The 27,554-nt window shown below is 36.9% G+C and overlaps 3 protein-coding genes across 4 annotated transcripts; 1 reads left to right on the top strand and 2 right to left on the bottom strand.

The window, feature by feature from the left end:
* Positions 1-1,248: 1,248 nt before the first annotated feature.
* On the bottom strand, positions 1,249-13,274 carry LOC107559718 (protein FAM63A-like). The gene is made up of 13 exons (XM_016243630.1): positions 13,160-13,274; positions 10,197-10,402; positions 9,855-9,925; positions 9,605-9,670; positions 8,649-9,281; positions 7,476-7,533; positions 5,893-5,957; positions 4,736-4,894; positions 4,549-4,651; positions 4,286-4,428; positions 3,098-3,289; positions 2,731-2,871; positions 1,249-1,853 (listed from the first exon to the last, which is right to left on the bottom strand). Exons 5-13 carry the CDS (start codon positions 9,276-9,278, stop codon positions 1,773-1,775), a joined length of 1,572 nt encoding a protein of 523 aa, XP_016099116.1. The 5' UTR covers positions 9,279-9,281; positions 9,605-9,670; positions 9,855-9,925; positions 10,197-10,402; positions 13,160-13,274; the 3' UTR covers positions 1,249-1,772.
* Positions 13,275-14,984: 1,710 nt separating this feature from the next.
* Positions 14,985-22,713, top strand: LOC107559717 (GA-binding protein subunit beta-1-like). Of its 2 annotated transcripts, none has more exons than XM_016243629.1 (8): positions 14,985-15,135; positions 17,063-17,170; positions 19,941-20,108; positions 20,216-20,410; positions 20,497-20,638; positions 20,757-20,924; positions 21,720-21,832; positions 21,927-22,713. In XM_016243629.1, exons 2-8 carry the CDS (start codon positions 17,063-17,065, stop codon positions 22,254-22,256), a joined length of 1,224 nt encoding a protein of 407 aa, XP_016099115.1. In that variant the 5' UTR covers positions 14,985-15,135; the 3' UTR covers positions 22,257-22,713. The 2 variants fall into 2 exon arrangements, with proteins under 2 accessions (XP_016099115.1, XP_016099114.1); XM_016243628.1 differs by having other exon boundaries at positions 21,717-21,832.
* Positions 22,714-24,197: 1,484 nt separating this feature from the next.
* On the bottom strand, positions 24,198-27,273 carry LOC107559677 (splicing factor 3B subunit 4-like). The gene is made up of 4 exons (XM_016243573.1): positions 27,249-27,273; positions 26,571-27,113; positions 24,610-24,945; positions 24,198-24,518 (listed from the first exon to the last, which is right to left on the bottom strand). The coding sequence occupies exons 1-4, from the start codon at positions 27,271-27,273 to the stop codon at positions 24,349-24,351; spliced, it is 1,074 nt and encodes a 357-aa protein (XP_016099059.1). The 3' UTR covers positions 24,198-24,348.
* Between the last annotated feature and the right edge of the window lie 281 nt (positions 27,274-27,554).

Genomic DNA, 27,554 nt, shown 5'->3' with positions numbered 1-27,554 from the left:
ATTGCTGTCTATGCAGGATCAGACAGCTCTCAGATTCCATCAAAAATATCTTATCTATCTTTGTGTTCCGAAGATGAACGAAGGTCTTACGGGTTTAGAATGACATGAGGGCGAGTAATTAATGACAGAATTTTCATTTTTGGGTGAACTATCCCTTTAAGTGATTGAAAGGCACTTAAATCTAACTTGCATTTTTTTCAGTAGTTCTATCTGTATCACTTAGCATGTCTCTTTAGTCAGGTTTTACTTTGAACAAGTTATAGTCAGAATGCTGATCGGGTTTGAAAAGTAAAATCAGTTTTTGCCTCCTGCTTTATCACAGAAAAGAAAATCCATTTTAGGCTAAATAAAATATATTAAAATTATTTAATATAATTATTATGAAATATAATAAAAAAAAACATTGTTCAAATGTTTTGGGTAAGGGAGATTTTTTTTAAATGTTTTCTAAAAAAGTATCCTATGCTCACCAAGGCTGCATATATTTAATCAAAAATACAGTAAAATTTACAATTTAAAATAACTGTTTTCTATTTTATAAATTGTAATTTATTCCTGTGATGCAAAGCTGAATTTACAGCATCATTACTCCAGTCTTTAGTGTCACATGATCCTACAGAAATCAGTCTAATACCTGGTGCTAAAGAAATGTTTTCTTGCTTAATATTTTTTTTGTGGAAACATTTTTGTAGGATTATTTGAATTTAATTATATAGAAATCCTATGTAAAAAATGCCTCTATTGTCACTTATTAATTTAATGCATCTTTGTTGAATGCATCTTTTTTTTTTTTTTTTTTAATGACCCCAAACTTTTGCACTGTAGTGAATGTTCCTTTAGAAAAGACACCATATAAAAAATATAGGATTTTCCCCATTTAAATCTGTACATTTTCAAAGTTCGAATTTTCAAAGTTAAATTAGTTATGATAAAAATGCAAATAAATAAAAAGTATATGATAAAAAGCATAGTCTCTATTCAGATGGCCAGACGTTCTGTCTTCCATTAAAGCACAGATGCTCTTTGAATTATTCTCAAATGGTGCTGGAGAACATCATCATCAGGTTTGTATTAGACAAAAATGCAAAATAGAAACATTTTCACAAGTGCTTTCAGACTTTTGGAGCCCACTGTAGGCTTTGTGTACTTATGGTAATACTAAACTCTATGTGTGTGCAAAATGATTTTGATGACTGCTCCAAAAATGATGCACTTATGTTTCTTTGTATAATACCAATATTCCAGACGTTTCATAAATCAACACATTTCCTGTTAACACAGAGGTGGCTTTTATTAGCTCAGCATACAGGATCCAGGGAGCTCCACGGTGCGCTGAGGCAATCAAATGTACGTATAGTGTACTAAATATCACTTTGGATGAAAAGCCAATGACCAGTAACTGTACAGATCAACTTGAGACAATAGTATTTCAGTGTGATATTAAATTCTTATTACAATACCTGATTATTTACCATTACAGTCTTCAATCTTTAATGGCATAGTTAGGAGCTCCACAGTAGCACTCAAACAAATGCTCATTAATGCTTAGAAACAATTGCTACCTTTATTTGGTCCAGTAGACAACGATGAGCAACAGTTCCAACCACAAGGATAAAGGAAAGGCAAAAACAAGGGGATCAACTGTACTGTAAAGGCAGGCTTGGCATTGGGACGACAGGTCTGCTAAGAGTGAAGTCCTTTGTTTCAGTAGAGGTATAGAAGAAACTGAAGCGGCTTTGAGAGTCTGGATATGGTGGTGAGTGGAGTTTGACTTAAAGAATACAACAATCCGAGTCGTCTTTCTTTTCCCGGCGCCTCTGTCCTCCGTGCTGAGATGCGGCCTGACCTCTCATCTGCAGGGATATGAAGAAAGTACACATTTGGAGATCAATTTCAGTAACTCGAGCGAGGAAAAGTTTACAAAGGTCATTTGACAACTGCTTTAGGCTTTTAAAGGAATAGCTCATCCAAAAGGGATTCTTTAAAATATCATAGGGAACTACTAGAGGTTTGGAACAACATGAGGGTGAGTAAATGATGACAGAATTTTCATTTTTGGGTGAACAAGTTTGGGTCTGTAAGATTTGTTTATATTAGATATTAGAATAAGTTCTAAAGAATCATGTGACACTGAAGCCATCACAGGAATAAATTATTTCATATAAAATGTTAAAACGGAAAACATTTCACATTTATTTTTACTGTCTTTTGATCAAATAAATGCAGCCTTGGTAAGCATAAGATACTTATTTAAAAAATCTTTGAACAGGAGTGTACTTTGAGACAAGTATGTGTATATCATTCATGAATCTACTCTTATGTAAACCGCTGCACTATACTGAATGCAACAGTTTACACAATGGTTTATGAATGACTTACTCAGACATTCATTCTGCCAGGGTTTCATGAATAAAGCCAGTTTAATCTCAAAGGATGTTACTGTCTTTCGATCAAATAAATGCAGCCTTGGTAAGCATAAGAGACTTATTTAAAAAAATCTTTGAACACGAGTGTACTTTGAGACAAGTATGTGTATATCATTCATGAATCTACTCTTATGTAAACCGCTGCACTATACTGAATGCAACAGTTTACACAATGGTTTATGAATGACTTACTCAGACATTCATTCTGCCAGGGTTTCATGAATAAAGCCAGTTTAATCTCAAAGGATGATTCTCTAAAGTTTCATGCACAAGAGTTCCCTTCTGAAGGGAAGACAGGAAGTACCTGTCCTGCTGAAGGCTGGTGCTGTTGTGTTTGTGGCTGCTGATACTCCTCCTGCTGTAGCTGTCTGGCCAGCTCAAGATCACTCAAGGGTCCGGGAGCTTCACCCTGCTGCTGCTGCAGGGACATCGCCACCAGGTAGTCCTGGATAACACATTAAAACGTTCACTGAATGAATCTTAAGCCAGTGTTGGTGTATATGTCAACATGAAACAGCTTTCTCACAGCAATTACATGCTACATTAATAATAAATAATGTAGCTTTCTTTTTTGCATTGGGATTTGAGGGAGGTGCTACATGTTAGGCTTTGATATTATTGGTTACCTTATACCTACATGATAGCAAAAAGAAAGGCAAAATCTTAATCACCTGGTCGATCTGCATTTGCTGCTGTTGTTGTGCAGAGGGCTGGCTGGCTCCTGTGGGTTTCTGGGAAGGGTGGCACAATCTGAAGTCTGAGTCACAGAAATTCCCATCCCCCTCCACATTATGGAGACTCTCCCACACTACGCTCTCCTCCTGCAGGAAACCCTGATCTGTGACCAGCAGGTAAAGGTGACCCTGCAATTTCACACATTGAACACATCGATGACTGGTCAGTGGATAAGATGTTGAAAGAATGTTGGTAACAGTAGACAGTAGCCATTGACTTCCAAAGTATTTTTCTTTTTCATACTATGAAAGTCAATGGCTGTAGTCATTGTTTCAAAATATCTTCTTTTGTGTTCAGCAGCTGAAAGAAATTCATATAGGAACGGTTTTCTTAACTCTTATGTTTAAATACGCAAATAAGGTATTATCTAATTAAATATGCACTTTAACATTTTTCCAGTACAAAAATCAGAACATTTTTGTTTCATTTTGTTAACATATTAGACTCAACGGTTATAATAGAGGAGATTTTGGATATATTTTATGACTCAGAAACAGACAGAAAAAAATCATTTTCAATATGTTTGAGGAATAAAATGTTAAAATCAGGTCAGTGATATATCGACAAACATCTCTGTAAAAACCTTAAGAATATAGAAAGGAATCAAACTGTAATTTAAGCACTACAGAAGTGGAAATTTCTGGCTCAGTGCAGGAAAAAAAAAATCATTTTAAGAAAATAGCTTTTACAGATATGTATTGTACAGGTGCAAATAGATTAAATGCAATAAAGTAAACACCTAAAAGTGTATTTTGAATGTTTTCTTTCCACTAGTCTGAGACATCACTTCAGACAAAAATCTCAAAATTGACCAGTGCATAAAAAACATGTTTTTGCCTGTAGTGTCTTGTCTTAAGTCGTAATGTTATACATTTATCAAAGCAACATTTCAGCATTATAGTGCATCTTTCTGCTCAAAATGTGAGCAAAATGCAGTTATTCAAGCTGAATGTTTAACTCGGGGTTATAAACATGAACAAATAAATACTTCTGTGCTATTTTTGCTAAAAATCTGCCCAAAAATCTTTTTTTTTGGTGGGTTTAAAGCGGCTTGACGTCGCTGGGGTTGTTATAATCAGCTTAGCTGCTATGGAGAGTGTTGATGTGGGAAGGCTGATAAACACCTTGTGCTTTATCATAGTGCTGAAGTGGTTGTTCCTGAAAAACACAGACAGTTCGCCCTCCTTGGCTGTCGTGTTGAGCTCACACAGGCCGTGATATGACAGCTGGGTTGCTGTGGACTCCAAAAATTGCTCTGCTATCAAACCTGTAAACAAACAGGCATTAAGACTTACCCATCAGCCATTAATCCAATGATAAGAAGCCCACACACTTCTGATACACAGTATCTGAGCCATTTGTGTTTAAGAAATAACATCAAATGTACCTTCGCTGACTTGACTGCTATCTTTCGAGTGCTTAAACTCGATGATCTTCTCCACCAGTTGGTTGTAGCTGAGTTTGCCCACTGCAGACACCACCTCAGGACTCTGAAGAAGAATGGAGCACTTATATTGTTGTTTGGATATACAGAATTCATACATTAAGAGCATTTTTCTGGGTGACGTGGGTACCTGTGGGTCGACAAGCCAGCCGTGGTAGAGCGGAATATCAAGCAGATCGAAGACGATGCATTCAGGCGTGTACTCAAAATCCGACACACCTGTAAAACGTACATTAACGTCGAGGCCCGTGGACAACTTTGGCAGCACAGCCATCACATCGCTCATGTTCTGTGAAGGGAATGAGAAATATTGCATACAAATACATGGTGCTATTTCAGGGTAATTTATCATGGTTATGTTACTGACCTCAGCGTGTGAGATCTTGAGATTTCTGGGTCAAGTGGAAGATATTATGAGCAATATTTACCACAAAACATGCTAACTGCTCTGAGCTAACCTATTAAGTTGAAATCATGTAGATTGTATTTTAAAAATGACAAATTAATAAATGCATTACAGTTCGTAATTTTTGGTGTCAGTATTCTTCAGAAATCATTCTAATACGCTGATTTGGTGCTCAAGAAACATTTCTTATTATTAATGTAAAAAACAGTTGTGCTGCTTACAACTTTTGTGGAAACTATCATACTTTTTCCAGGATTCTTTGATGAATAGAAATTTCAAAAGAACAGCCTTTATTTGTAGCAATATAAATGCATTTACTGTCACCGTTGACAAATTAATGGCATCCTTGCTGAATAAAAGTAACTCATTTCTAAAAAAAAATAAACCTTGATTATATCTATTTCCAATTTTCAACAAGCCAACGGCAGACTATATTCAGAAAAAAATAACAATGTCAAATATTCCAAAATAAATCATGTACACATATTTCATTTGTATTATCTGTGTACATTCAAGCTATTTAAATAATACAAATATGATGAAAATAAAAAGATTGAAAATATTAGCAATATCTTGCATGAGCTTGAATTCTTCTATTGAATCCATCTAATTTTCAATCATGAGCAAAAAGAAACAGCAACAGCACATGAACAAAATGAGGCTTTCATTTGTGCAACCATAAGCACAAACACACGTTGTAATTGTTGTAATTGTTAATGAAGGGATCACAAGCTTCAAGTCTCATTCACAATATCTGATTGTATATATCTTTTGGTTCAGCACAGCCCATCTGCTTAACGTTAATTATATTCACTAGACATGTGCTGAAGATCTGTGCAGAGCTGAGCCTGTTACACTTGTTCTCCCACACTACGATCTACCTGCTGGAAATTGAGCTCCATGCCCTCTGCTTCCTCCCGCGGTTTGATGGACAGCACACATTCACCTGGAACAAGAATAGAATCAGACTTAAGCATTTGAAAAACACTTTAGCTTTCTGTCAAAGGTGGTTTTCACTATGTGATTTGACAAGTGTCACCTTTTCATGTCAAACATATTTGTATTGTTTGTGAAAGCGCTTCTGGTTTATTTCCCCATCACTCAGCAACAACATCCTCGTCACATGTTGATCTTTCTAGCTATGAGCTAATAAGAGGTGATATACAGTGGCTCCAAAAATCCACACTTAAAATGTCATTGTATTAGAGAAATGTAAGTATATGCATACACACATACATACATATACTGTATATATATATATATAAATAATTTGAGATTTTTTGGTTTGAATTTTGTTATGTAACGCAATGCAATGACATTCATGTATGCGACTTCCGTGTGCAACCGTTTCCAAATACTTTCTAGGGACACTGTAAAAGAAGTGGTGGTTAAAGAAATAGTTCACCTAAAAATGAAAATATGCAGAAAATTTGCTCAGGCCATTCAAGATGAAGAGGAGTATGTTTCTTCATCAGAACAGATCTGGTGAAATGTAGCATTACATCACTTGCTCACCAATGGATCCTCTGCAGTGAATGGGTGCCGTCAGAATGAGAGTCCAAATAGCTGATAAAAACACATCACAATAATCCACACAACTCCAGTGACGCAAAAAGCTGCATGTTTGTAATAAACAAATCCATCAAGACTTTTTTTCCCCCTCTATCCACACAGATCAACACGGATCAAGTGTAAACGGTCCAAAACTATTCTAAACAAATATGTTGGTGGAGTTTAATGTGGCAGGATAACAGGAAATTGACTTTTTCACTGGAGGAAGCATTATTATGGATTTGTATTTTGGCCAGAAGCAACAGTTTAAAGGTAAATCGCTTTAATGATGGATTTATTTCTTAAAAATGCAGAGTTTTTCGCTTCACAAGACATTAATTGATCAACTGTAGTCATGACGATTACTTGTGAATTACTGTGATACTTTTATCAGCTGTTTGGACTCTCATTCTGACGGCAGCCATTCACTGATGAGCAAGAGATGCAATGCTAAACTTCTCCAACAAACTGACAACGTTTTGGATAGCCTGAGGGAAGGTACATTTTCAGCAAATTTTCATTTTTGGCTGAGCTAGTAACGATTCAAACCCATCGAGGGGTCAGAAAGTATTGCCATTGTGTCCTTGAGCAAGGCATTTAACCTAAAAGCATCTTCTAAATTACTACTTACACAAAGAGCAGAGACTTAATGGTATAATCCGTGATTGGGGTGCCATTAGTGGTACTGAAACACAAATGCTTTCAAACAGTAACCACACCCCCTTCTTCTCAAGTCACACTAGCCATCTGTTTCCAACCATAAAGTTTACTGTGGTGCATCACTACAGCTCCTTAACTTATCACAGTCCATTACCAGGAAAGATGTGCTGTGACTCAAGCACTTTGTGTTTTAATATAATTTGATGTAACATATTATGTAACATAGCATGTCCAGTGCACTAAAACATCTTACCAAGGTGAGCCATCAGCTCTTCAGTGGTGACCACTTCCATCTGAGCCGGTAACTTCACCTGAAGAATAGACACAGAGTTCATACAGTTCGTATTTTACATACATGTAATGATCTAAAGTACACATACACGAAATTCACAAACAAATACTTCTGCTTTTAGCCATGGCACACCCTCGTCTACATTTTTTGTAGTCTTCTATTTCACAACACTTTTTTTTTTCCTGAATGTGTTCTCAGACTAAAAGCTGACCTCGTGTTTATACAGTAACACACAGGAACAGATAAGAAGAATCATGAGTCTATTACTAGGTCAGTGAAAAGTCAAAGTTTTATTCAGCTAAATACTGGTATGACTGATTACAATGGATGTTATATATTTATATATACACTACAGTTCACTAAGGCTGCATTTGTTTTATGAGAAATCCAGCAAAACATTAATATTGTGAAATATTATTACAATTTAAAATAACTACTTTATATTATGATATATTTTCAAATGTAGTTTATCCCTGTGACACAAAGCTGAATTTTCAGCATCATTACTCAAGTCTTCAGTGTCACATGATCCTTCTGAAATCATTCTAATATGCTGATTTACTGCTCAAGAAACATTCCTTCTTATTATCAGTATTGAAAACAATTCCGTGCTTTATACTTTTGTGGAAACTGTGTTTTTTTTAGCATTCTTTGATGAATAGAAAGTTCAAAAGAATAGCATTTATTTGTAATAGAAATTTTGTGTAACATAAATATTTTTACTGTCACTTTTGATTCATTTAATGCGTCACTGATGAATAAAAATGTATTAATTTATTTTAAAAAAAAGGGTCAGTAAGATTTAAATTTCTCAGATTTTTAACAGATTAATTAAAAAATGTTTACTTATTTTTTGTGCAGTTATTTGGGTTTGTTCAAACAGTTTAAGTGATGCTTGCCTTAGCAAACACATAATGTACTTGTTTTGAACCATGTGTTTGTACTATGACTAGGGTTGCAAAGGGGTGGAAAATTTCCGGTACATTTCCCGAAACTTTCCAAAAATCCCTGGAATATTCAAAAAAAAATCCTGGAAAGTTTCCAAAATTTCTGAAATGTTTCCGAAATTTACTGGAAATTTTCCACCTTTTTTCAACCCTAACTATGACGAGCAGGTAATGCTGAATGGCTTACCTTCCACCGCAACAACAGGATGTTCATGATGGCAATCAGGGGGCAGGGTCCGTTCTCGCTCTGTGTGATAATAGCCGTCTTCTTCTCTTTCCAGGTAATCCACTTGACAAAATAATATGCCGGCATGCTAGGCTCTGATGCCCTCGCAGCCCCCACACAGGCCCCTCCGCTCCCCTGAGAGGGGACTTGGTTGCCATCCTCAGCAGATTTGGATGAAATCAAAGGTCTATCAGGAGGAATCCCATTAGTCTCCTCGGAGAACTCCAGACTGGCCATGGAGAAAGTGGGCGTCACCTCTGATTGGCTGGGCGTGTAAGATTGGCTATTGATGATCTCAGATTCATCGGTTTTGTCTTGGCTTTTACTGGTCGCAGACAGAGTTGCATTAACTTCGTCTTCAAGGGAAGCTGTGGTTGTTGGAGGATTTTTGCATGTTATAAGGTCATCTTTCATAAGGTGAGAAATACTCCCAGAGGATTGCTCAGCGTTGGTGACACCCTCTTTTTGGCTGACTTCCTTGTCCTGTGGTTTAACAGCATCAAAGTCCTCATTTTTGGTTGTGTTTAACTGCTGTCCCTCAGAAATGCCTATAATCTCACCATCAAAGGTGTCTGGGCAAGAATCTGCCATGACCTGACAGGTGAGATTAGGTGCTTATAATTAACAGAGCCAATTAAACTTGGGTGGAAAGCTTTTTTAAATTTTGGTTGCTGATAAAAAAAAAATCTGGCAGTGACTGTTTTCTTTACCCAAAAATAAAATTTTAGCTTACTTCATATTTCTGAGATTTAGGACCCACGTTTCTACCCGTGTCAGTCTTTTAAAAGCAATTGCTTACAGATATATTACATCAATTCCTTGTTAAGTTAAAAACTTGATACTTTCTTGCTTTCGTGCCACATCCATCACTAGTATGCGGAGGAGGAAACCGTTAAAGTGGCAGTTTTTCAGCACACCTCTGCCTAGTCGTGTTGTTTTTCAGTTGCCTAATTCTGGGAACAGCTGAGTCACAAGGAGGCTTTCTGTGGACGCACATAAAGCATGTCAGCATTTACAAACTCTACATGTACAAACCAGAATGCATTACCGTGCAATTCTTAAGTAGACATAAAAATATGAGCTTCAGAGTTACAATAGTTTGTCTGGCAAAACTATTTCATGCATAATAATTACATATGCTGGAAGACCCTCAGGGTTAGTTTTCACCTGATCACTGAAGGGTGACGCTCTGGAGGTTAAGAAGGATTTCTGATCTCATATTATGAATTTCACAAACTCTAAAACAAACAGAAAGACATTTAGACAAGATTCACTCACTAGACTGAACAAGTGAAAATGAGGAATTGTTGTCATTTTAAACAAAAAACACTGCAGATGAGGTTATGTTAATAAGTGAACTGTCAACACAAGGACTGTGTCTCTTCAGAATAATAAGGTTTGCAATCTATTTGCAAAAAACAACTTCTACTTAGTACAGTATGTGAATTCATAAATATATTAATGTATACTAAAAGTACATCACTTACAACAGCAGCAGCACAAACTTACCATAGCGACCTTTCTGCAGGTCTTTAAAAAGCTCTAAAACATAGACTGTAAAATACAGTAATCCAGAGAAGGTGTCTGGATGAAATCTACAGATATTTGTTGTCTACCCATCTGGCTGATACAGCGCACGTCTCTCTCTCTCTCTCTCTCTCTCTCTCACCACTCTTTCCGTAATCTTGTTTTTGCCTGTGTCTCACTTCCGGTGCCTGTGTTTGTAAACAGTGACGTCAAGTCGGAAGCTAATTTACTCTTTATAACTATATTATATTTATATAGAGATAGAGATATTTTCTCTACTTGGCAAAGTGTTATGTTAGGTCATACTGACAACAATGTTTCTGTAAAACATGTTTTGATATATTATGGGATTTGAATTATTATCAGGTATCTAGTGGCATCTCGTGGTTGGAGGAGGGAAGTGCAGGTTCGAGCTGCACTGAGTCAGAATGAGCTTTATTGCCAGGTGTGATTACACGTACGAGGAATTTGTTGTCGTGACAGAAGCTTCAACCGTGCAACAGAATGACAAAAAAAACACAGATAATAAAAAAATAGAACAAGTAAAATAAGGAATAAAAAAATATACAAATCGACAATTGTATGTACAGGTATATAACAATAGACAGTTGTGTGTACAGGTATATTATGTGCAAATTGAAATGTAGACTGAGTGTGTGTGTTAGATAAATAAGTGTAAGTCAAGTGTTCATGAGATGGATTGCCTGAGGGAAGAAACTGTTCTTGTGTCTGGCCGTTCTGGTGCTCAGAGCTCTGTAGCGTCGACCAGATGGCAACAGTTCAAAGAGGGAGTGTGCTGGATGTGAGGGGTCCAGAGTGATTCTGCCAGCCCTTTTGCTCACTCTGGATGAGTACAGTTCTTGGAGAGAAGGGAGAGTTGTACCAATGATTTGCTCAGCAGTCCGGACTACCCTTTGTAGTCTTCTGAGGTCAGATTTGGTAGCTGAGCTGAACCAGACAGTTATAGAAGTGACGATGGCAACTAGACTAAACTACACTGGAATAGAACAGAATAGAAAATCTGTCAGCACCCTCATTTTTTCAAACCAATACGACTTTCTTTCTTTAGTAGAACACAAAAGGAGATGCTAAGAAGAATGACAGCTGTATTCACATTCATTGTACACTCTTAAAAATAAAGGTGCTTCACGATGCCATAGAAGAACCTTTTTGTCTAAATGGTTCCATGAAGAACCTTTAACATCTGAAGAACCTTTCTGTTTCACAAAAGGTTCTTTGTGGCGAAATAAGGTTCTTCAGATTACAAAAAGGTAAGAAAGAGGTGGTTCTTTAAAGAACCTTTGACTGAATGGTTCTTTGTGGAACCAAAAATGGTTCTTCTATGGCATCGCTTGAAGAACCTTTTGAAGCACCTTTATTTTTAAGAGTGTATGGGCAAAATAATGCAATGAAAGGGGAATGGTGACTGAGGCTGTCAGTCCCAAACATCCTGCCAAAAAAAAGAAATGTATACAAGTTTTGAGGGTGAGTAAATAATGACAGAACTTTCTTTTTCTTTCTTTCCCGATATATAACGGTCCCTGCAATGCATTAGAGTAATCTTGTAAAACACATCAATAAATACACTTTATTCTAAAACCTTTTAGATTTCAGAAATACTATATTACCCTAATTTTATTATTTTGTTTTATTTCACTGACTGCTTTGCGGCTAGCACAATGTAGGGTACAAAAATGTACATTTAGTGAATGTTTAACTTTACCTGTTAAACAGGATTGACTAAGTTTTGTATTACTGGAAATGAGCTGAACTCTAGTGTAAAGCATTTATTTTTGTCTCGTGTGTTTGTATCTGAAGCTTCTTATTATTATCAAATTATAGTATTGAATATTCTATATTTAATTAAAGGATGATATTGGATAACTATATATAGTGTTAGTCTATCTGTTTGCACACTACACTCTAAAAAATGCTGGGTTAAATACAACCCAGTGCTGGGTAAAATAGGGACAAACCCAGCAATTGGGTTGTTTTGACTCAGCGGTTGGGTTACTACCAAGAAAGTTGTGTTAAACATTTAACCCAACCGCTAGGTCAAAACAGCCCAATTGCTGGGATTGTCCCTATTTTACCCAGCACTGGGTTGTATTTAACCCAGCATTTGTTAGAGTGTACTCCTCTAAAAGCTTCTTTATATTCCTGTACATTTCTAACGTGATTTTATTATTAATCTACTGAAACATTTACAGTCTGCGCATCTGGTATTCACTCAATTAAAGTAAATATTCACACATCAAAGCTGTGCGTTTTATTCTACTGAAGAAAATCAATACATTTCCATTTTGCGTGCAGTGGAAAGCTGGGTCAATCGACCTGATGGACGGTGAACTCAGCCAATCAACAAGCAGCACTCACATCACACAGTAGACGACTCCACTTGCAGAAAGAAGGGGTCGTTAACAAAACCACAAAACTACTAACATACACACATAAATGCAGTTACTAGTTTTTGCTATTTTATTAGAACAATAGATCAGCCACGCCCACCTGACGCTAATTATGCACCTGTCACTGATCCCCTTCATTCGCGCACAGAAGGTGGGCGGGGCTAATGCAAATCACCCACGACTGTCGCTGGTGATGTTGGGTGCGGTTGGTTCATGCTGAGCAGCCAGCGAGAAGATCGAGACCAAATAGGGTGCACCTTCTATTCTTACTACAAACCAGCTTGTTATTCAAAGAGAGCGAACCTGACTACATTCTAGGGGTATGCTTTTTTCCCCCCCCCATTTGTTTGAGCAATATTTTTTTTTAATCCCTTGCATTACAAATTATTTTGGTGTTCCATCACATATGGCATGATGTCCAGTCTATCAAAATTAATATGACCTAATTTGTCATTTAAAAATAAGATCGCGTCTTTTACTAGTAAATGTTTTTGCTTCAGGCCTATTTAAGGTTAGTTGCTTGTAATCCATTCTTACCACTGTACTGAAGCATCTCTGAAATGCTTTGTCATGAGATGCGCCATCACTATTTTTGGGGCTCTCTGTTAATTAATAGATGTGCATGTGAGATGCTGCAATAAAAAAAACATGCAGGCTATTCCTGATGGTCATTTAAGGACCTCATCCACCGATTGTCTCTGAAATTTGGGCGTATACCTGCGATGCATTGTGTGGAGCGTGTAGTTCAATTAATTAGAGTGGCTTCATCATAATCATTGGCTTTCATGTGTTCTTAAAATTGCAGCTTCCAAATGATATCTCTTCTTCGTAACGACAAGACAATGCTGCTTTGTTCTTATTCCTAAAGTCTTAAATCTCGCATCTTATTATAATATATTAATATCATTAGATGGCAGAAGTGTGGACACCATCATGCCGCTCATTCTTCAGCATATTGACTGTTTTTGTTGCCACAACAGTTTTATTATTCCTTATTTTATAATAAGCAGAATGATAATAAGCTGTTTTTATAATACATCTTTCCTTTGACAAGGATATGAAAGTTATTTGCTCATGTGAGCTGCTTACATTTTATTGTCATAAATCTTGCACCTGTAAGATCTTAAATCTTGCATCTCATTAATATAATTAGATGCTTAATATGCAGACACTATCATATAGACATTCTTGAGCATATTTAAGTTTTTTGTTATCACTGTTTCTTTTATAATCATCATATTGATAAGTTGTTTTTTTTTAGTAGTAGTAGATTTATAATATACAGGTGCATCTCAATAAATTAGAATGTCGTGGAAAAGTTCATTTATTTCAGTAATTATTTCAGTAATTTCAGTAATTATTCCACCAATATTTCTCCTTTGACATATAGGTGGAAGTTATTTTGCATGTAAATTGTTTGCATTTAATTGTCTTAACTTAAAATGATTTTTAAATTTTTTTGTACATAATAATAATCAATTTTACAATTAAAAAAATTATAGTACATTATATAATTGATATATTAGTTTATTATAATTAATATAGTAATTCTATTTATTATTTTATATTATATTTTAGCCTTTGGCCTGCATATGAAAGTTGTTTTACAGAAGTTTTGAACGTTGACCAATGAGAGCAATTGAGAGACTTGCATTGAGACACATTCATATTCAAAAGCATTTATTTATTTATTTTTGGCCGAAACAGGTGCAAACGTTTTTTGTTTTTTTTTATCCTAACTTTGCAACTTGAAGTAGATTTTGGGCAAGATATATATATTTTTTCTTTTTTAGTTTTTCCGGTGGTTTCATGTGTTGATAAGCACAGGTGTTTTGGAGCGCAACTGGGTAGCAGTGTAAGAAAGCAGACAACTGCAAATAGAGTTTGCATTATTAAATATGTCAAGGAAAGCTATCCGTTTACATCACAGTCAAGATGAAGACTTATTCATTTCTAGACATCATCAATACAGAAACCGGCAAAAATGATTATCAGAATATTATACATCTTTCATTTATACAATTATACATCAATTATATACTCATACATCTCAACTTCAGATTTTATAGTAAAATGTATATGTATAAGCAATAGGGGGAAAAAGTAGGCCTAAACATAAAACCCACTTATTATATACACTTACAATATATTTATAAATAAATATATATATTTTTTTAAATTGTATCTATACAGTTGAATAGTAGGCTGTGCATCAAAACCAAGTGAGCCTAGTCAGCATTTTGAGCATCATAGACTCGTGCGGGATTTATGGGGTTAAAACGCATCTAGTAGGCCCAAGCATGCTGTTAGAGTAGGCAGCGAACTAGGTTTTGAGACACGTCCACTGGCTCTGAACGGCTCGCTTTTATTTCCGGTGTTAAAGCAGCCGCCATATCTGAATGCGCTTTAAACGCATAGACATGTTTATGTTCAGCCAGTTGAGAAATACAGCAGGGAGAACTATATAGTGCTTTAATATCACCCAATATACGTCCGACAGACAGGGTATAGAGGTAAGTTTAATATACACAGATCTCATCCGTTGGTGGCGCAGATGCAGGATGTGCGTGATCAGCGCGGCTCTATGGTTGACTCCACATGGCACATGAGTTTAGCATGTTTAAAACCACCGTTAGATAGCCACCCACTGATGCATTCCATATGTTTTCATGTATGTGTTCTTAGGAATTTATTCTGGTAAGATTCATACGCTCTCTGTTATTTCTGTCGGTTTTCATCACTTATTTTCCATTGATATGGACGGGAAAGCTGTTGTTCATGTATTCACTTTTTTGAATATCAGCTTGCTTGCTAACAAATACATTGCTCAGCTGGTTACTGCACTAGTTTATGTGTTTTTAAACATCCTATGAAATAGAAACGCAAACGGCACGTCGAAATCTGTGCACGCTAGATTCTGGACCGATTGCAAATAACGTTAGGCTAGTCGGATACGTTGTAGTGCAAAGTAACGTTACGGATATCGTTAAGGAGTTGGAAGTTTTTTTTTTTAAGACGACGTTTTTAGATTTGTAAATGCTAATTAAATATGTCTGTAAAATATAGGTCACTGTATTAATTTGCTACACATCTCACATTACAAGTCAAATTTATATTTAGTCAATCTATATCATTTGAAAAGAAGTTAAGGATGTGGCTTGACACTTATTATTGGTCAGTGGCAGAGCAAAATTTCCCCAGTCCAGTATATCTCTCTTAAATGAATGCACAGACATCATCTTCATATAATAATACAGTTTATTCCCACTATGGCATATATAATATATATCTATCTATCAGTGACGGGCAGTGCATTTTAAACCTAGGCCTTCATTGGTGTCCTACATTAATTAATCCATCTCTTCATACCATCATAATGATGCCACAGCTATAGAAACCATAAATATTACACAGTAATGCAGTATAACAGGGCACTACATAACAGACAGGTATATTATGTAGCGAGAATGAATGCCATTACTAAAGAAAGAAACCCAATTAACAATTAAAAAACATACATCACCTGTAGCTGAAGCATTAACCTAACAAAATGACACAAATACAGTCCATCCGATGTTCTTACAGACATTTATTCAGCCAAATGTATTTATATCTTACAGATAGCATTGGTATAAAACAAATAAGTTGATTACATGTGTTTTAAAGTTGACCTAACAATTGAATGTTTGTTTCGTCTTCACAAGTCTCCCTGCCGGTCTGCCAGCGCACTGCGGGAGGAAAATACTGCTTAGCACAGCTTTACTAGGAAAGTGAGCAAGTAAGATTAAAATAATTCACACAAGACGATGAGGAAAAGTGTATAGATGTGCTTTAACATACCTCTGTGACTCTCATCTCCCCGCTGGTCTGCCTCTGCCAGCGGTGCTGAGGCCGGAGGAAAGGAAACTCAGATATTACTCGGGGAAACTCGGATATTCTTACGGAAACTTAAATCTGGCTTTATATCGCGCAAATAACATCAGCATACAACGCATCAAGCGATAAAAGAGTCAAAAATGAAAATTAATCTTCAGGAGTGTTATTGTTAGCCGGCTAGATGGCCCTGGTTCTGCCAACTCGAAATCTGATTGGTTAAAGCAACTGTTTCATTGCCATTGATTTAAACTTACAGACGCCTGCACTGTGGATTCTGAAGGCCTTAAGGCAGATTTCTTTGACCCTGGCAACACGATTGCTGAAATATGATTGGATAAAAGCTCTAATATAAACATACACTGCTGGAAGCAGTGCAACCAAGAGAAAATCTATGAACCGAAGAGAATAGACTATTGGAAATAATTTAATACACATTCATGGAAAAATATATTCAAACTAATTCAGTGATTCTGATGGTGTTTAGGCCAGCAGAGAAGGCTTTGCTGGCCCTGACGGCCCACCACTGATATATATATATATATATATATGTCTGTCTTTGCCTAGATGTCGTTGGTGGATTTGGGAAAGCGTCTTTTAGAAGCAGCTCGGAACGGTCATGATGATGAGGTCAGGACGCTGATGGCCAATGGAGCTCCGTTCACTACAGACTGGGTTGGTCTTGTTATCAATAATGTTATGAGTTAATATAATTATGCTCATAGACTTCACAAGAGACAGTCAATTAACAAAGCAATGATATCATTGCCTTTAAAAAAAAAAAAAAAAAGGTCAATGTCATTGACGTTACAATGGCAGTGCTATATACAAGGCATTACTACAAAAACTCCTAAATTTTTTTTTTTTTTTTGTGTAAAATGAATTAAAAAGTAACGGATCCATTAGAAGTTGTATTTTCAAACTTTGAAGTGTTGCTACAAGACACTTACATTTAGAGAACATACTGACATATTTAGTTCCCTTCAATTTATTCCTTAAAGGGGTCATATGATGCAATTAAAATTTTTCCTATCTCTTTGGAGTGTTACAAGCTCTTGGTAACTTTTATTCTCGCTGTAGTAGTGTTGTTGCCGCCGCCATGTCATGAAGGCGCTGTGTGTTTTGTTGTGAAAGCGAAACTACTTTGTTTGGCCTTCCAAAAGAGGATGATATCTGCTTCGTCATTCCTGGAGCTGATCCGTGCTGGTTGCTGAGGAAATACTTCAAATTCACACTGTGGATCGCCGGATCGGCTTTCACCGTGGACGAAACGGAGTCCAGCCCGGGGTCGTCACATCTGGTTGCTGCAAACCCGCCGGACGCTCCTTCGTCAAATCAGCTGGCCGTGCCATTCTCAAGCCCGCACGCCTCCGCTCACTCTAACCCGCCGCCGTTCACTCTAGCCCGCCTCTGCTCACTCTAGGCCACCGTGTGAAACTACTTTGTTTGGCCTTCCAAAAGAGGACACGACTAGAAATCAGTGGTTAAGTTAACAGTTAAACCCAAATATTCGAACTGTTTCCTGATCCTGGTAGAGTAGACTACAATGCCGGCTGTTCTGACTCAGACTGTAAGTAAGTTTTTCATATTTAAAGAATTTGCCACTGATGATTCAAACGCGAGTTTTGGGCAGTGTAGAGTAGTGCTTGTTGTTTGTCATTTCTCTGATCACAAATGCAGACATGGTATTATGTTTATGCGGCGCGATGCAACGCAATGCTTAAAAACACAGTATAAGTCATTATAATCCGTAATTATGTCCCCACTGGAAGCAACAAATGCCTCGTTTATAATGGGTTTTAATGTTTTTGTCTCATCGCTCCGGGACACCGCATCACAATATGGTAAGGAACGTAACATTTCCGTCACACGCTTGAGGTATTCGGCCAATCACAACACACTGGATAGCTGGCCAATCAGAGCACACCTCGCTTTTCAGACCGATGAGCTTTGTAAAAATCGATGCGTTTCAGAAAGGCGGGGCATAGAGGAGAAATAATAATGTACAGTATGAGGAAAATAATGTTTTTTTTTAACCTTAAACAGCATAAACACATTTTATTACACCAAGTACACAAAATATTGTTCTTTTTAGCAGCATCATATGACCCCTTTAAAGGTCTTTAAAAAGTCTTATTTACCTTCATAAAACCTGTATGTAGAATATAAAGGGAATTATACCATATAAATTGTTGCATTAACATACACATACACATATACAAATAATAATAATACAATGACCTTTAATTAAAAAATTCCCTTCCAAATTCTGTGCTTTTATAGTGTAGACCGATCATATTAAACTAGCTGCATTTTATGGCCTCCATTAATACATATGATATTTAGAATGCTTTGAAGTATCTGTATCGGAGTTAGTTTTTTTTTTTTTCTTCAAACCTGGAAAAGTCACATTCCCAGCTAAAAATTTGTTGCAAACGTACTCGGGGCCTGAATTTCGTTTTGGAAAATGGGCGGAATTCCCCCTTTAAGTGGTTCTTATGGGGGGATTTTTTAATTTGAGGGGGGAGTTGGGGGATTTTTTTTTAGACTTTTTTTTTTTTTTAACTACAATAATCCAACCTAAATATTTCGTCACCCAGTGTATTTGTGTTTCACAATTTATAATGTTGTTGGTTCATATTTATATTGTGAGGAAGATACTTAAAAATAACTTGAATTGAACTGAATTGAATTTATTTGAACTAAAAAATAAACAAGTAAACAGTCAGTATTAAAATAAGAATAGATAAATGACCAGCAATGGCACAAACAAATACATTAACAAGATACAACTAAAATGAACAGTGCTTTAGGTTTTTCAGGTAAGCATAACAGTAATATTCAGGTACAGAAATATCACAGAAACTGAATAATCTTTATTTTTTTATTATAATCTTTACGTTAATGACAGACAGCAGCAGGTTTATTTAGGTTGCTGTCTCTTTAAGACTCCTGCACAGCTCTAACTGTTACACACAAGTTTTGTTTCTCAACTGTTTACATTCACTTTACTGACAATGTTTAGTATAAATCGACTGTTTACGTGAATATTCATCAAGACGGGCATTTTGACAATTTTGTATGTATTTGTCCGTTTATGAGCACTATAAGACGCAACACAACTTCATTCTGTAGTCACGCGCTCTCAGATGCAGCTCTATGTGCGCGCACTTTGGGTGTGAGCTCACAGAAAGCGGTCTCACAGAGAGCGCGCAAGTACTGAATTGAGCACTTGAATGTTTAAAATTGTAAGATTCAAAAGCACGTGCAAATGATACATTCAGTCATCTGTCCCGAGCATCTTTCACGCTGAAATATTTGCGGGAATCAGTAGAATTATGCGCAATCCCACGCCGAATTCCAATCCCTGTGTACACACATACACGCCTACAAATTGCTTTGGGGTGTTTTCATTTGGGTGACTTAACAAATTTTTTTTTTGCAGCTTGGAACATCTCCATTACATTTAGCAGCCCAGCATGGTCATTACTCTACTGCTGAAGTGCTGCTGAGGGCGGGTGTCAGCAGAGATGCCCGAACCAAAGTGGACAGGACCCCTCTGCACATGGCGGCCACTGAGGGCCATGAGGTCATTGTGGATTTATTAATCAGGGTAAGACAATGCTTGTATTTTGTTATGCTTTTTTTAATGTACTGAAAATATTTCAAATCTCAGTTTGTCAGCTGAGGAGACTGATGCAAGTTTCTTAAATGTTTTAGAGTGGTGCTGATATCAATGCCAAAGACATGTTGAAGATGACGGCTCTTCACTGGGCAGCCCAGCACGGCCATCACAACATCGCAGAGCTGTTGATCAAACATGGTGCTGATGTACATGCCCTCAGCAAGTTTGACAAATCAGCTTTTGATATCGCTGTCGACATACAGCACATTGAACTTGTGCAACTATTACAGGTTTGTCATGTTCAGGGAAAACTGAAAAACATTAGAGAACAGTTTAGAAAATGTTAAAGATGACGAATCCTCTTTGTGTGTTTCAGGAGGGAATGCAGAATCAGGTGAACAGGAATGCCGAAGCATCAATCTTAAACGGCAGCTCCACCCCACAGTTCATCATTCAGGGCGTCCCAAACATCCAAGGGGGAGTCGTCAACCTCACTGACTTGATCAAAACCAACTCGGGTATGATAAGTTGACTAGAAAATAAATATGGAATGGAATAATGCAATTTGAAGCTTTTTTTCTTATCTTAAATAGTAATTAAACCAACAGTTGGTTTTTGTTTTCTGTTTGTTTTCAGGTGACACAGAGGAGGCCATCGCTGTCAGTGCCTTGGACTCGAGTATCCAGCAAGTGGTGAATGAATCGGGTCAGAGGGTCATAACCATATTAACAGATCAACATGGAAATCTGCAGACAAATGGACTCGGCCAGCCGTTCTTTGTCACAATGCAGGATGGACGACAAGGTATGACTAACTATTCTTATTTTAGATTTTGAAGAGAACTTCTCAATGTTACAGCTTTAGATTGTAAATGTTTCATATTTCAAAGAATTCTCTTATGTATGACAGCAATTTAGTGCCACATAAATAAAAAAAATTATAAGATTACAAGAATAAAGTTGAAATAATTTGAGAATAAAATAAACATTATGAGAATAACGTCATAGCATTGTGAGATTGAAGTCATAATATTTTGGGGAAAAAAATCTAAATGACCAGAATAAAGTCGTAACGATACAAGAATAAAGTTGTAGAAATACTAGATTAAAGTCAGAATATTTTAAGAATAAAGGTAATATTTCCAGAGGGAAATAAATTACAGTATTAGGGTAAGCAACATTTTTCTACTGGCTTCTGTGCACAAAAAATTTTTTTTTTTAAATATGGCATTAAAATGCCATTGTATACTCATCAAAGCTGCATTTATTTAATCAAAAATAGATTAAAACAGTAAAATTGTGAAATATTACAATTTCAAATAACTATTTTCTATTTGAATATATTTTAAAATTCCTTCCAGTATTCCTTCATTATTAGAAAGTTTAAAAAAAAACAGCATTTGAAATATAATTTTTTTGTAACAATGTAAAAGTAATTTGCAGTCGCTTTTGATCAATTTAATGCATCCTTGCTAAATAAAGGTATTCATTTCTTTATTTTTAATGGGGTTTTTTTTGTTACCTTTTTTTTCAGATGCAGTATATTTTCACCGCAGTCTTGTACTTTCTGTAATTAATGGTGGGTTTTTTTCTTTAGTAGTATTGGCAGTTCCAGCCAATCAAATCACAGAGGAAGTGGTAGATGACTCCGAACCTCCTGCCCGTAAAAGGAAAATCGAAGTTTCATCCAATAATGCAGAGACCAGTGAAACAGTGAGTGTAACTAGATGTAAAAACACCCTAAGAGCAAAACATCCAGATGTTAAAAATCACCCTGCTCCATCTTGATTCTATCTTTAATCTCCAGGAGCATCTCCAGTGGCAGTTACAGGAAGCCAACAGGAAAGCTCAATCCTATCGTCAGCAGTTGCTCTGCAAAGAGCAGGAAGCAGAGGAGTACCGCATGAAACTGGAAGCCATGGAAAACGGACAGCCCAACGGTACAACAGCCCTGGACCAGGAGCAAGTCGTGTTTGTGCAGGAAGAGGTTGGTTTCGAAGAAACAACGGAGGCAGAAGAGGAAGTAGTCATGTTTTCAGATGGTGGCGTAGTCATCAAAACAGAAGAGATCGACTCTGCGGACGAGCAGATAACTTTAGTGGAAGCCACGGCGGGTCACACGGAAGTCATTTCATAAAAGATGGCCCAAGAGCGTGGACTCAGTGCTTAAGCAACCAAAGAGTGCATCAGCACTGTTTTGCTTTGGTTCATTTAGATTTTTTGGCAGTTAAGTCCTTTTTGTAATTTATTTCCTTGTTCTGTTCAGGTTAATGTTTCTTGCTTCAAATGAAAGTTCACAAAGAAACAACCACAATGTGCATCATATGCACACACACACACACACACACACACGCACGCACGCGCGCGCGACCAGAGAAAATTATTCTTTCTGGGAGTCTGTATCTGTAGTGTCTTTAAAAGTGGTCACCCCTGATTTGTCCTAGATGGGGTTCTTCAAAACAGCTGGAAAAGGTTCACTCAGGATGGAACTCTTTGCAAACTGTATGTTTTTTGAGATCCCCTAGAAATGTAGCTGCCTTATTCAGACAATTAGTTTCATTGCTTTTGAAATTAAACAATGAAACTTCATCTCAGAATGCAGCAGTCATGTGTTCTATGCATTGGAAGTAAAATAATGAACCAATTTCAAGAATTTGATTTGTAGTCAATCTTTTTTTTCTGTTTGGCGATTTTAAAATCTATAGGTTAATTAAAAGTGCCTTTGGTCATGTTTAGTTTTCACTCAAAGGATTCTACATTAATTATTGCATATATGGTATTTGTTTCAGTGGGTATAAAGCATAATTCCCATTTAACATTTAACTCATTCCTTGTGTAACATACATATATATATATATATATATATTTTTTTTTTTTTTTTTTGCCTATGTATGATATGTTTAATTACTTTGAATATTAAGTTGAGAGCTCTTGTGCAAAGTGACAAAGAAAAAAGCTTTCACAAATGTAAAAAGTCTAAATTCAGCATCAGGGTTCTGTATGTTAAAATGTATAATTGTGACCTCCCTGAGTTATGAAAAAATAAGTGGTTTCTGAGGTGCATAATTATGACATGCTGATATCTGCAATAGACGGCAAGATCAGAAGTGATTGAAATGTATAAATGCTATAAAACAGAAAATAGTGGTAGTAAGTGATGTTTGTCAAGGACATAAATGTAGCAACCTCAGCAGAAATGGTCCATTTTAAGCAGTTGAGATGCATAAACTTCTCGCAAAGGAATTACATAATTATTTGTCCTTTTAACCATTCATAAAATTATGAATGTTTCTCATCCTCACATTGTAAACATGAGCCACAGTAATATACTGGCACTACAATTTATGAAGCTACAGTGGTGTAAATGCAAAATCTTGAGCTTAGTGTTTTCCTCCACTTGTGTTATGTGCTCGTGATGTATAAAGCTTTTGACTTATTTTTTATTAAAAATATTGTAATCAATTTGTGGCTTCTGTGTACATTTCTGTTGCTCATGTTATATACAACCCAGTAAAAGAACATTGTGCGCACAACACTAAATGTGATTTTTCAAGACTAATCGTACATTTTGGGGTAAGATTTTTTTTTCATTTTACATTTAAGGTCTTCTGCTCACCAAGGTTTCGTTTATTTGATTAAATACAGTAAAATAGTAATTTTATGTAATATTTCAATTTAAATAATATTTCCGTGTTAATATATTTTGAAATATATTAACATATATATATTTTGAAATGTAATTTACTTCTGTGATGCAAAGCGGAGTTTTCAGCATCATTACTCCAGTCTTCAGTGTCACATGATCCTTCAGAAATCATTCTAATATGCTCATTTGCTGCTCATTTCTTATTAATGTTGAAAACAGTTGTGCTGCTTAACATTTTTGTGGAAACCCTGACACATTTTCAGGATTCCTTGTTTAATGAAAAGTTCAAAAGAGCAGCATTTATTTGATATAGAAATATTTTGTAACATTATAAATGTCTTCAGTCATTTTTGAACAATTTAATGCATCATTGCTTCTGTACTTAAAACAGTACTTCAGATAAAAAAAGAAATAATAATAATAAAATGACAGTTATATAAAATAGTTTATTCTTGCTAATTCTGAATGGGTACATTGATCAAAATTAAGAAATCAGTACACAAAGCAGCAAGAGATCCATCTATCAAAATACATAATTTAAATAAAACTGACAAAGCTTTCAAAAAGGTCTTCACATTAAGGTTTAGGGAGGCATTGGTGCTCTCACTGGACCCCTCGGTGGTGCAGGAGGACGTGGCGGCATGGGAGGCCCTCTCTGAAAGCCGAAAGGCGGGGGTCTGGGTGGGCCGGCACCATAACCTGGAGGTGGCATTGGCGGAGGAGGTCCCCTCATACCTGGATGCATTGGTGGACCTGTAAAAGAAGGGAGGAATTATTGCTTAACAACAGATTACGTCTATATTGCTTCCGTTTAAAAGCACAACAAGGCACTTCACACACGTACCCATTGGGGGACCAAATGGTCCTCTGGGAGGGACACCCATGGGTGGAGGAGGCATGCCGGGTGGAGGTGGCGCTCTTGGTTGAGAAGATCCAGGCGGGCCAGGTGGGTGAGGCACCATTCCTGGAGGTCCTGACGGAGGCATCGGCATGGGCGGCATTCCTGGTGGATTCATTCCCACAGGAGGGAAGGGCGGTGGTCCCGGCAGGGGCCCTGCGCCGCCAGCCTGTGATCCAGGAGTACCTGGTGCAGGAGGCATGGGCATATTGGGTGGCATCCCATGATGATGCATTGTGCCAGGAGGAGGAACAGGTGGGAAAGCACCAGGTGGCGGCATTCCTACAAAAATTACACAAAAAACATTTATTGTACCAGTAATAAGAGGAAACATACTTGGGTCCAAGATCCTTACATTAAAGGGCTAGTTCACACAAAAATGAAAATTCTGTTATCGTTTACTCACCCTCATGTCGTTCCAAACCCATAAGATTTAAGATATTAAGACGTTTTTAATAAAACCTGTGAGGTTTCTGTCCCTCCATTGAAAGTCCGGTTAATCAAAACTTAAAAAGACCCAAAAAGTTTATAAATGCGTCATAAAAGGAATCCATAAGAATGGAGCAGTTTATTCCAAGTCTTCAAAAGAGATTTGATCACTTTATATGATGAACAGATTTAAATTATGCTTTTAAGCTAAACAATGATCGACACAGATACTTGATGTGCTAGATGAGTCAATCAGAGCTGCTTTACAGATGAATCAAATTTGTTTCATAACTGACAAATTTTTCAACAGTGTTACGTAACTAAACTGAATCGACATTAAATTGGCTCAAGCTGAAAAATAACAATATTGCCTTGTGTAGAGCTTCTTTTTGACTAACATTAGACTATTATTGAATTGAATCAACACTGAACTGACTAGAACTGAATAATGACACTAATATTGTCTTGTTAAAGCTGCTTTATAGAAGAATTTGTCTCATTTGAAGTAGTTTGCATCATTGATTCTGCTTAATACTGTGAAGCTGCTTTGAAACAATCTGTATTGTATAAAGCACTATATAAATAAAGGTGACTTGACTTTCAATGAAGCAAAAGAAACCGCTCAGGTTTCAAAAAGAAAAAAGTTAATTGTGTTTCACAGACGAACCAATGTCTTATGGGTTTGGAACAACATGAGGATGAGTAAATTAATCAGTAAATTTAAAATTTTTGGTCGACTATTGTAAGGTCAAAAATTATCAAAGATTTCTGCTTTCCTGTCCCAAACCTATCTTCAGTAACAAAAGGGCCATTTGGAATTCCTGAAGGCACAGAGGTGCTGATAGTGATCAATGCCTGTAGGCCAACATGTGTATACACCGGGGGTCTGCTAATTGTCACACCTTTTGCCCAGTGGGTGAAGTTGCAATCTGCTGATTGGTCAGTTTGAATGTCTCACATTTGGTTTTTAGTCACATGGTCAAGGAAGGGATAAAAGAGGACTGTAACTGTTGCTCTGTCTCTTTTCTTGGCTGCCTCTCTTCTTGGGTCTCTGCCCTCTCTCCCTCTTTTTCTTCCTCTCTCTATCTCTTTCTCTCAGGTAATATTTTACATGTTGGGTACAATTAACTATGCTTTACCATCCTTCATCTATTTTGTAACCAATTCAAGTGTAACCATAACAAAATATTGTTATTAAACCATTTCAATTATTATGTGCTAACTAGTCTTGATTCAAGGTTCTTCTTAAAGTGTTACCTATTGCAATACAATAGTCACACAATAGCAACGCTCTCCCACATATGTAGCTATTCTAACTGCGCTTATTTCCGTCGTTGGTATAAGTGGCAGTGGGTGGTAATAGACTAGAAATGTACAGTTTTATACCATCGTGCTGATAACGTTTCTTTAGTCATTCGGCAATCCTACAGCCTGAACCACCGTAGGAAAACCATCCTTACACTATCCCTTCAACTAACCTGGAATTGGAATCCCTGTTCCAAGGGCGGTCATGACCGGTGTAGGAAGTGTGGGAGGTGGTGGAGCGTCTGCGAAAAGCTGATGGGGACGATCGGCCTGTGAAAGTGGATTCTGGGCGGCCAGGAGGCGCTCTGCAGCCGAGCCGTGCCTCTCGCCTTTTGAGTCTTTCTTAAAGGCGTATGAAACCGTGATGGGCCGATTGCAGAGATACTGGCCATTCATGGCCTCAATAGCTGCATCGGCGGCATCAAAACTGGCAAAGTTGATGAAAGCATAACCCTTTGAGTTGCCCGTGTCCGGATCTCGCATGATCTTCGGTGTCTGAAGGATCACGCCGAAAGCGCTGAAAGTGTCATAAAGGAGTTTCTCATCGATCTCAGGGTCCAAGTTGCCAATGAAGATGTTGGCACCGACGTCGAGGTTCTTGTTGTGTGCCGAAGCCTTGTTGACTCGGATGGGTTTGCCGTAAAGTTTGATCATGTTCATGATCTTTATGGCGTAGTCTGCATCCTCTTCACTGAGGAACTCCACAAAGCCATAACCTGAAGATTAGCGAGAAATATCAACTTAAAAGCATCGGAAATGTTAGAATGTTTTCTCTGGGCTTTATTATAAGAATTTAGAGTCTCTTCCCCCATGGCTTATGATGGAAGCAAATTCCGCAAAACCCAGCTCACTGAATGCTTTAGTACATTCTCCCATTCTATTTTCTACCTCACCATTTGCTAAGAATTTGATAGTAAAGATCACTCTTAAGATTTGGCCTCAGTTTAAGCGCTTCTTTGGATTACAGTCATTCTCAATCTATGCTCCGATAGCCAGTAATCATGTTTTTTCTCCCTCTCTGTTGGACAGTGGCTTTTTATCTTGGTCTAGTTGTGGCGTTAACTCGTTCCATGATTTATATATTGATGGCACTTTTGCTTCTTTTCAACAGCTTAGAGAGAAATGTTCACTTCCAAAGCAGCATTTTTTCAGATACT

This window comes from Sinocyclocheilus grahami, unplaced genomic scaffold (genome assembly GCF_001515645.1).
Source record: "Sinocyclocheilus grahami isolate Dianchi unplaced genomic scaffold, SAMN03320097.WGS_v1.1 scaffold695.1, whole genome shotgun sequence".
In the NCBI taxonomy this organism is placed as follows: Eukaryota; Metazoa; Chordata; class Actinopteri; order Cypriniformes; family Cyprinidae; genus Sinocyclocheilus; species Sinocyclocheilus grahami.
This window is presented reverse-complemented; position numbering and strand designations above follow the sequence as displayed.

Excerpts from the sequence above, each read along its gene's own strand:
- LOC107559718 (XM_016243630.1), bottom strand. The coding sequence starts at position 9,278 with ATGGCAGATTCTTGCCCAGACACCTTTGATGGTGAGATTATAGGCATT. Across the intron at positions 4,895-5,892 it reads TGGAGCTCAATTTCCAGCAG|AACATGAGCGATGTGATGGC; the intron begins GTAGATCGTAGT and ends TTCCCTTCACAG. Across the intron at positions 4,652-4,735 it reads GCTGGCTTGTCGACCCACAG|AGTCCTGAGGTGGTGTCTGC; the intron begins GTACCCACGTCA and ends ATTCTTCTTCAG.
- LOC107559677 (XM_016243573.1), bottom strand. The coding sequence starts at position 27,273 with ATGGGAGAATGTACTAAAGCATTCA. Across the intron at positions 27,114-27,248 it reads AGAATGTACTAAAGCATTCA|GTTATGGCTTTGTGGAGTTC; the intron begins GTGAGCTGGGTT and ends GCTAATCTTCAG. Across the intron at positions 24,519-24,609 it reads ACCATTTGGTCCCCCAATGG|GTCCACCAATGCATCCAGGT; the intron begins GTACGTGTGTGA and ends CTTCTTTTACAG.
- LOC107559717 (XM_016243628.1), top strand. The coding sequence starts at position 17,063 with ATGTCGTTGGTGGATTTGGGAAAGCGTCTTTTAGAAGCAGCTCGGAAC. Across the intron at positions 20,109-20,215 it reads TTGTGGATTTATTAATCAGG|AGTGGTGCTGATATCAATGC; the intron begins GTAAGACAATGC and ends TAAATGTTTTAG. Across the intron at positions 20,639-20,756 it reads CTTGATCAAAACCAACTCGG|GTGACACAGAGGAGGCCATC; the intron begins GTATGATAAGTT and ends GTTTGTTTTCAG.